At 43.5% G+C, this 8,538-nt stretch overlaps 1 protein-coding gene across 1 annotated transcript; it reads left to right on the top strand.

Annotated features, from left to right (window-relative positions):
• The first annotated feature begins 246 nt into the window (after positions 1-246).
• On the top strand, positions 247-8,211 carry LOC123433959 (monocopper oxidase-like protein SKU5). Its single transcript, XM_045115485.1, has 6 exons — positions 247-796; positions 918-1,027; positions 1,144-1,414; positions 1,537-1,675; positions 6,722-7,745; positions 7,829-8,211. The coding sequence occupies exons 1-6, from the start codon at positions 674-676 to the stop codon at positions 7,953-7,955; spliced, it is 1,794 nt and encodes a 597-aa protein (XP_044971420.1). The 5' UTR covers positions 247-673; the 3' UTR covers positions 7,956-8,211.
• The last annotated feature ends 327 nt before the right edge of the window (positions 8,212-8,538 follow it).

The raw sequence follows: 8,538 nt of genomic DNA on the forward strand, positions 1-8,538 counted from the left end.
GGGGCGCACCGACCGCAGCCAATGCCACCACCGCCATCACCGCGGCTGCGCGCATGGGATCCCACGTTCGCGCCCCGGTCACTGCTGGCCATTCGCTGGCCTGCGCATGTGGAGATGCTGGAGCGCCGTGCGCGCTTCACAACGTGGGTGCTCGAAGAGTTTAAGAAGGTTTTTATAGTCCAACGATTTCCTGTGCTGAGACTTGGAAGCAGATGCTTTGTTGTGCTTAGGGCCAAACTTGTTCGTAATACGTGGACCATCGCAAGCTTGGACTATCCAACGGTAATCAGATCCATCCAGTGAAACACAAGACCGAGCAAATTTTGCTGCCAAGGCAACGACCGCTGCGACCACCGGTCGAGCAGGCTCCGCTCCAACACGGGCATTTCCCCGCCGCGCTCAGCTCAGTCCACTCCAAGCGCATACGCTCCCCCACCGCAGCATTCCGCCGCGGCGCCACGCCACCCTGTGACCTACCACGCGCACGCGCTCCCCCTCTGCGTACACGCTGTCGAGCCAGTCCTCCTCCTTCCTTCCTCCCCAGTCCGTCCCGCTCTCTGCTCTCTGCTCTGCTCTCCACAGTGCAGCTCCACTGACTGAATCACCTGCTCTTCCTGTCGCTTCATCCGCCCAGCTACTCATTTCCCAAGACCGCCGGGCTCGACCCGCCGCAATGTGGCGGCTTCTCGCGCTGGTGGCGTGCGCCGCCGTGCCGGCAATGGCCGGCGACCCCTACGCCTTCTTCGACTGGGACGTCTCCTACGTCACCGCAGCGCCCCTCGGCGTCAAGCAGCAGGCAAGCTTAAGCTAGCAGCCATTTTACTCTCATATCACTCGTCGCGCAGCGCAGGCATTGTCCTCTGCTCCCCACCCTCCGTCTCGTTTTTAAGGAGCCGTTGTTTCCTTGTCGCCGGTAGGTGATAGGCATCAACGGCAAGTTCCCGGGCCCCGTCGTCAACATCACCACCAACTGGAACGTCGTCGTCAACGTGCTCAACGACCTCGACGAGCCCCTCCTAATCACCTGGTGCATGCCCATTCCCCCTCTCTCTCTCGCGCGCGCGCGTGTTGCCGCCATTGATTTGATTCCTTCGAGTCGCAGCAGGCAGGCCGCTGAGAATTGTGTTGCGCGGTGGCATGCAGGAACGGGATCCAGCACCGGAAGAACTGCTGGCAGGACGGCGTGCTGGGCACCAACTGCCCCATCCCGGCCGGGTGGAACTGGACGTACGAGTTCCAGGTCAAGGACCAGATCGGCAGCTTCTTCTACTTCCCCTCCACCGGCCTGCAGCGCGCCGCCGGCGGCTTCGGCGGCATCGTCGTCAACAACCGCGCCGTCATCGCCGTGCCCTTCGGCCGCCCCGACGGCGACATCACCATCCTCATCGGCGACTGGTACAACAGGAACCACACGGTGCGTCGTCGTAAAACACGCGGTTCCGGCCACCAAGCTAATCACAGCGCCGCACTGATTTCTTATGAGAGATACAGTGCCACATTGGCTTAATTGCTTGACCATGTGATTCCGCGCTGCAGGATCTGAGGAAGATGCTTGATGAAGGGAAGGAGGTCGGGATGCCGGACGGCGTGCTGATAAACGGCAAGGGCCCGTACCGGTACAACGACAGCCTTGTGCCGGCCGGCATTGAGCATGAGACCATCGACGTGCATCCCGGTAATTCACTGCCCCCTATCATAGCATCCTGGTACTTGCATTCTGGGTTGGCAACTTGCTGGACAGGGTTAAAAAAAACTTGGCAAGTGGGGGAGCAGGGTGCGCAAGTTGCATCGCTTTTATTCAGAGCTCTGTTTTCTCCCTGTATGAGAATCTTGTCTCAGAGCGTTAGAGTAGTGTGGTTCCAGTAAAGAGGAAGAGAATACGAGCAGTGTGGCTTTTTGGCAAGACGTTTTCTAGATTGCATTTTGTAGAAGTTTAATTTGGTCTCTAGGGTGTTTTGTGAGTTTAATTTGCTCCGTCCTTCTTTATATCCAGACAGTAGAATTTAGTGCACAATATTTACTGATAAACGCTTGCATTTCTCGAGAGTTATGTGGCTAAAATATTCTACTAATACTAATAGTAATATCATGCTAGATTTCCCTTTAGGTAAGTCAACTGATAAAAAGATCAACAACTTCAAGCTACAGGCCAGAATAAAGTTCAGCAGCCTAGCCATGAGAGTTAAGATTAAGAATTCAGAATCCCAGTTAAAATGTATGTGCATGCGATTCTAGTCCAACACTGTGCAATTCTTAAAAAAAAAGGGGACTGACTAGCAATCAATCAACTGAAAACCCAATTTGGGCCAGTCAATTTTCTTCCTTGGCATGCCATGTGAATTGCTGCCCCACTAACAACATGCGGGCTCCACATAGTCAATTTCCTCTCCTGGAAACATGCTAGTTATTTTTCACATCATCGCAAGGCAGGCCCAGGATAGTTGAGTTTATGGTGTAGATATTTCTAGAACTAGACAATTTACCGTGCGTTGCTGTAGGAATTTTTGATAATATGTTTAGATAATACTTGTTTATGTGAAACGTGAATATTACCATTGACAATATAAACATGAAAATACAAATATATGTTATTTATCAACTTGATTAGTTTATTGTTGCAAAATAGTTTTAGAAGATAAGTAGCATAATGTTAGTTTAAAATTCCTTGAAGTTGTCCACATGGGTGTCTTCTTCTTTGAGTAAAAAATGGGCATGAGTAGTGAGGATGACCCTCTTCCCGCGCGTTGATGCGGTAACTTTGTTAAAAACATGTATACGTAGTTGCTAAATCTAATGAAAAAAGTATAAACTTTAAAATCAATAAAAGAAAGTGACTATAAATAGAATAAATTTTTAAATCACAGTTTAAAAGGTTATTTCGAACAAAAATATGAAGGATCGCTAACATGAATATATAATGTGACAACGTTACATGCATAGTCTAATGCAAAAAATTATTTGTAGTTTATAAGAAATGCATCACTCGCTCATGTGCCTGATTTTGTATGTCCTGGTGGGAGGGAAGACTTAAATGCATTTCTTTGTGGGATGTTGTGGACACTTTGCATGTTGAGAACGCTTATGTGGCAGATTTTGCATGGTTTAGTGGGAGAGATGATTTAAATGCATTGCTTAGTGGAACGTTGAGGTGGACACTTTGTATGTTGAGAGAATTGAGACCAACTTCTTAAGAATGTAAGATACCATCGCAAAGTTCCCTAAGAAAGAGAACTAATGCACATGATATTAGCAATTAAAAAGAAAAATGAAAATAATAATTAGACAAATAATGACAAAATTTGTACACAATTTATAGAGAAATTGCGCATTTTTATAATATGCAAGAATAAGCATACAATAGTGATTTTTTTATAAAATGCTTTCTAAGCATAAATGGATTAGTAGCAGTGGCATTTCCCTTAAATAAGAAAAAAGGGAAAAATGAAGTATTCTTAAAATAATGAATTAGTAGAATTGGTATTACCCTTTCAGCAGAAAGAAAATGAAGTAAAAACTAAAATCAAGTCAAAATAATGAAGTTCGTAAGAAAGAATGAATTAGTGACATTGGTATTATCTTTTCACGAGAAAGAAAATTAAACCTAAACTAAAACGAAATGGAAATAACGAAGCTTTATGTGGAAGAATAAATTAGTGGCATTGTTGCCACCCTTTTAGAAGAAACAAAATGATAGAAAGTATAACAAAAATAAATATTCAAGTTTTTTTAAGAAAGACTCAATTAGTGGCGTTGATGCTACCCTCAAAGAAAATGAAATCAGAAGTACTATAGAACAACGACAAAATTTGCACACAGTTAACACATGAATTGGGCTTTGTTATAATATGCAAGAGTAAACATATAATAGTGGGGTTTTTTTGTAAAAAGGAAGTTTCCAAAAGAAATAATGAATTAGTGGCATTGGTATTTGATCTATGGTGTCTCTACTTATCCAAATCAAAGTGAGTATATTATAGTGAGATTTCTGCAAAAAAGGTGTTCTAAAAAAGTAATGGATTAGTGACATCGGTATTACCCTTACAAAAGAAACGAGATGAAAACTAGGATAAAATAAAAAATGAAATAAAAACTAAAAAATATTAAAATATATGATGTTTTCTAGGAAAAATGAATTCGTGGCATTGGTATTACCCTAACAATAAAATTAAAACATAATGAAAACAATCAAGTTTTCTAAGAAAGAATGAAACCCTTTAAGAAGAAAGAAAATGAAAGAGAAAAAAATTGCACACAATTTGCAGTGAAATTGCACCTTCTGAAATATGTAAACATAATATTACATTTTTCACACTCTACTATAATTTAAAATAGAAACTGAAATAATATATTTACTTCAAGAAGAAAGAAAAAACCTTCTCCACAACTTTGCAACGAAATTGCACTTTATCATAATATGCCAAAATAATCATATAGTCATGAAAATTTGGCACATATTATATAGTATTCGTTTGTATATAATTACACTCACACAAAAACCAACAAAAAAAAGTAACTAATAAAGGAAAAAATAGGAAAACGGAAAATGCATAGTAATAGATAACAGAAATAAAAAATGATGCAAAATTACCCACAACAGAAAGAATTAAATTTCCTAAGGAAGATTGAATTTGTGGCATTGATATTACCATTTAAGAACAAAAAATGGGAAAAAGAATCTAAAACAAACATTGATGAAATTTGCGTGAGATATACATAAAAATACGCTTTAAAAATATAAGCAAGAATAAGAATATAAAAGTGGAATTTTTGTGCAAACAAAACCTAAGAACAAATGAATAGTGGCATTGATATTAACCTTAAAGTGGAACAAAGATGAAATAAGTTTTAAACAATATCATAATAATGATTATTTTTTGAAAAAGAATAAATTAGTGGCGTTGGTATTTCCTTTAGAAGAAATATTTTTAAAAAACTTGTGCACAACTTTGCACAAATATTGTGTTTTATTGTGATATGTAAAATTAGCATATAATCATGAAATATTGGCACATAGTATATAGTATTTGTATGTATATAAGTACACTGAGCCAAAAAAATTAAAAAATAAATAAATAACCAAGAGTATAAAGAAAAAAAAGAAAAAGAAAAACGCGCCCTAGAAAAGCAAAAACAAGCCCCACAAGCAATTCGACTGACCCAAAACAGGGGTCAATCGATTCCACACAACCCAACTCACCACCAAAATGACACAGAAGAAAAAACATCTTAAAGTAGAATCGGACGGCCATAAAATGGAAAAAGTCCAAAACAAACCTTGAAATGGTAGACGAAAGCTAAATTAAACCCTAAACTCTCAATCCCTGAAATCAGCACACCAAACTTTATTATCCCGGTCTATTTTGAACCTCGAGAGAATTTCACCGGGATTTGCTGAGCTTGGGCCGTCCCATTAATACAGTCGCTCGTGATGCTCTGTTTGTTCTATGTTTTTTATCGTTTTTTTTTCATTGTACTTTTCTTTTTAGTAGTTTTGTTAGTGTTTTTTCATTATACTTTCCTTTTTCTTTTCTTCTTTCTTGGTTTTCTTCATATTATCTGTTTATCGCTTTTGTTTTATTTCTTTACGTGTAACCGATTTTCTTGGTTACACATGTCTAATTATTCTTAGTATCAACGTAATTTTTTAGCGGACACATGAAATATTTTTTGATACACTTTTGCCTTTTTTGTGATACATTATTTACATTTTCAAATTTATGTTTTAAATGATATTCTGAATACATCTTAATACTTTTACAAATACGTGTTTACATTTTTTAATGACAACAAATATTTTATAAAACTACATAGACATTGTTTCTACATCATTACACATTTTCAAAATATTACACATTTTTAACAAACACACATCACGTATATTCTTTTACAGGTATGACACATTTTTTACGTTAAATATATTACGAGCTGAAGAATCAGCATGCACGCGGTACTGTCCAAAGTTGAACCGTTCTTTCGATCATGGACATTCTAAAATAGTTTATATTTTCAATATTTGTTTGCCCAAAAAATAAATTCGAAGTTCGTTGCTTCAATGTTTTCCAAAACACAAATAATTTACAAAATTGAAATACATTATTTCAAAAACTGTTGGAATTTTTGAAGTTTTTTTAAAAATGTGATTTTTTTTATATCACAGAGAGTTTTAAAAAATGCGAATAAAATTTAAAAAATTCTATACTTTGTTTTAAAAATAAAAACGGGATTGAGTTTCTGCCAAAAATTAAAAAAGATCATTTTTTAACTTCTGGATAATTTTAGAAATGCGTCAACATATTTTAAACTTCATGAATGTTTGTTCTGGTAAAGTGGGCCGGCCAAATTGAGAGTAGCAGGCAATCCCGACCGGGATTGTAGTATTCCCAACGTGCCAAACAGATATAGGGTTGAAAATAGACCGGGATTATAAGTTCAGTGTGTCAATTTTCGGAATTCAAAGTTCAGGGTTTGATTTAGCTTTCATCTGCCACTTCAAGGTTTGTTTTGGACTTTTTCCCCATAAAATCGACTGACCCGAAAAGAATTTACAACTGACTGACATATAGCTAAAGTGAAGAAAAAAAAATACATGTCTCCTTGAATGCAACGGCAGAATTTAGTCAGCTGCCAAGATGCCTGTGAGGAATTCTTAGCTCTGCTAGAACCACTGAAATTTGCATACTCTACTTATGCGGTCGTGTTCTTTGATGGATGGGTGGAGCAGGTCGGACGTACCGCATCCGGGTGCACAACGTGGGCACGTCTACGAGCCTCAACTTCCGGATCCAGGGGCACAACCTGCTGCTGGTGGAGACGGAGGGGTCCTACACCACGCAGCAGAACTACACCAGCCTCGACGTCCACGTCGGCCAGTCCTACTCCTTCCTCCTCACCACCGACCAGAACGCCAGCTCCGACTACTACGTCGTCGCCAGCGCCCGCATGGTCAACGAGTCCCTCTGGCAGCGCGTCACCGGCGTCGCCGTCCTCCGCTACTCCAACTCGGGCGGCGCGGCGTCCGGCCCGCTCCCGAACCCGCCCCAGGACCAGTTCGACAAGACGCTGTCCATGAACCAGGCGCGGTCTGTCCGCTGGAACCTGAGCGCCGGCGCGGCGCGGCCCAACCCGCAGGGCTCCTTCCGGTACGCGTCCATCAACGTCACGCAGGCGTACCTGCTGCGGAGCACCGCGCCCGTGGAGATTGGCGGGAAGCGCAGGGCGGCGCTCAACGGTCTGTCCTTCTCCCCGCCGGAGACGCCGCTGCGGCTCGCCGACGCGTATGGCGTGGAGGGCGCCTACACGCTCGACTTCCCGGACCGGCCGGACCCGGACGCCGCCGCGCGCCCTCGGGTCGCGCGGTCCGTCATCAACGGCACCTACCGGGGGTTCATGGAGCTCATCTTCCAGAACAACGACACCAGGATGCAGAGCTACCACGTGGACGGGTACGCCGTGTTCGTCGTCGGGATGGACTACGGGGAGTGGACGGAGGGCAGCCGGGGCACGTACAACAAGGGCGACAGCGTGGCGCGCAGCACCGTGCAGGTGTACCCCGGCGCGTGGACGGCGGTGCTGGTGTCGCTGGACAACGTGGGGTTCTGGAACGTGCGGTCGCAGAACCTCGACTCGTGGTACCTCGGGCAGGAGGTCTACGTCAGGGTCGTCAACCCCGAGGACGGCGCCGACAAGACCGAGATGGCCGTCCCCCGCAACGCCCTCTTCTGCGGCCAGCTCCATAAGTACCAGAAGTATGGACTCCAAACCGCGATTCCTTGCAGGGAGCAGTTCTTCATGCGTCTCTTGTTACTAACTGTTTTTTTATTCCTTTCAGGGAGCAGACTCCTCATCACAAGATGGCGGCGGCGGCGTCTGCGGCGGCCGTGCCGCCGTTGGCCGTGTGCAGCCAGCTTGTGGCATTGGTGATGCTCGTCGTCGGAGCCCTCGTGTTCGCGTCGTAGCGCGGCGGCATGGATCATCTTTTGTGCTGCGCCTGAGTTTTTTTTATTCTGAGGTGACTACCTGTGTGTAGGTTAGGATCAGAGGTGTTGGTTGCGTTTGTCAAGTGTCCCACTGGACTGTTCCAATTGCCCACGCACCATGTTTTGTTTTGTTCTCGTAGCATTAGGAGGTGTGGGCCGTGTGATCTGATTTGTTCATGAGGAGCGATTCTAATATACTCCATTCTTTTACAATTTATCTAGCTTGATTGATTAACTCCCGTGTGTTCATCTCTGAAACCCGCGTCCGTTTTTTGGTGTTCAATGGCAGACGGCAAGGCGATCGATCAATAGACAAGGTTCGTCCAACTAAACATGTCCTAAGCAACATCATGACATCTTGCAGCACCATGATTCATGGTCACGGTTGTTGAATCAAAACCAAACCGCCGTGACTGCACTCGTTTGTCCTTGGTCTTCAGTGGCACGGCCAGGAATTATCGAATCACACTGCAGGCAGCCACACGACTCTGCGCCGCTCTCTGAAATTCTGAATCCTGGCCGGCGTTGTCAGTGGTATTCTGAATCCTGGCCGGCGTTGTCA

The sequence above is a fragment of the Hordeum vulgare genome, chromosome 1H, assembly GCF_904849725.1.
Source record: "Hordeum vulgare subsp. vulgare chromosome 1H, MorexV3_pseudomolecules_assembly, whole genome shotgun sequence".
NCBI classification, from domain to species: domain Eukaryota; kingdom Viridiplantae; phylum Streptophyta; class Magnoliopsida; order Poales; family Poaceae; genus Hordeum; species Hordeum vulgare.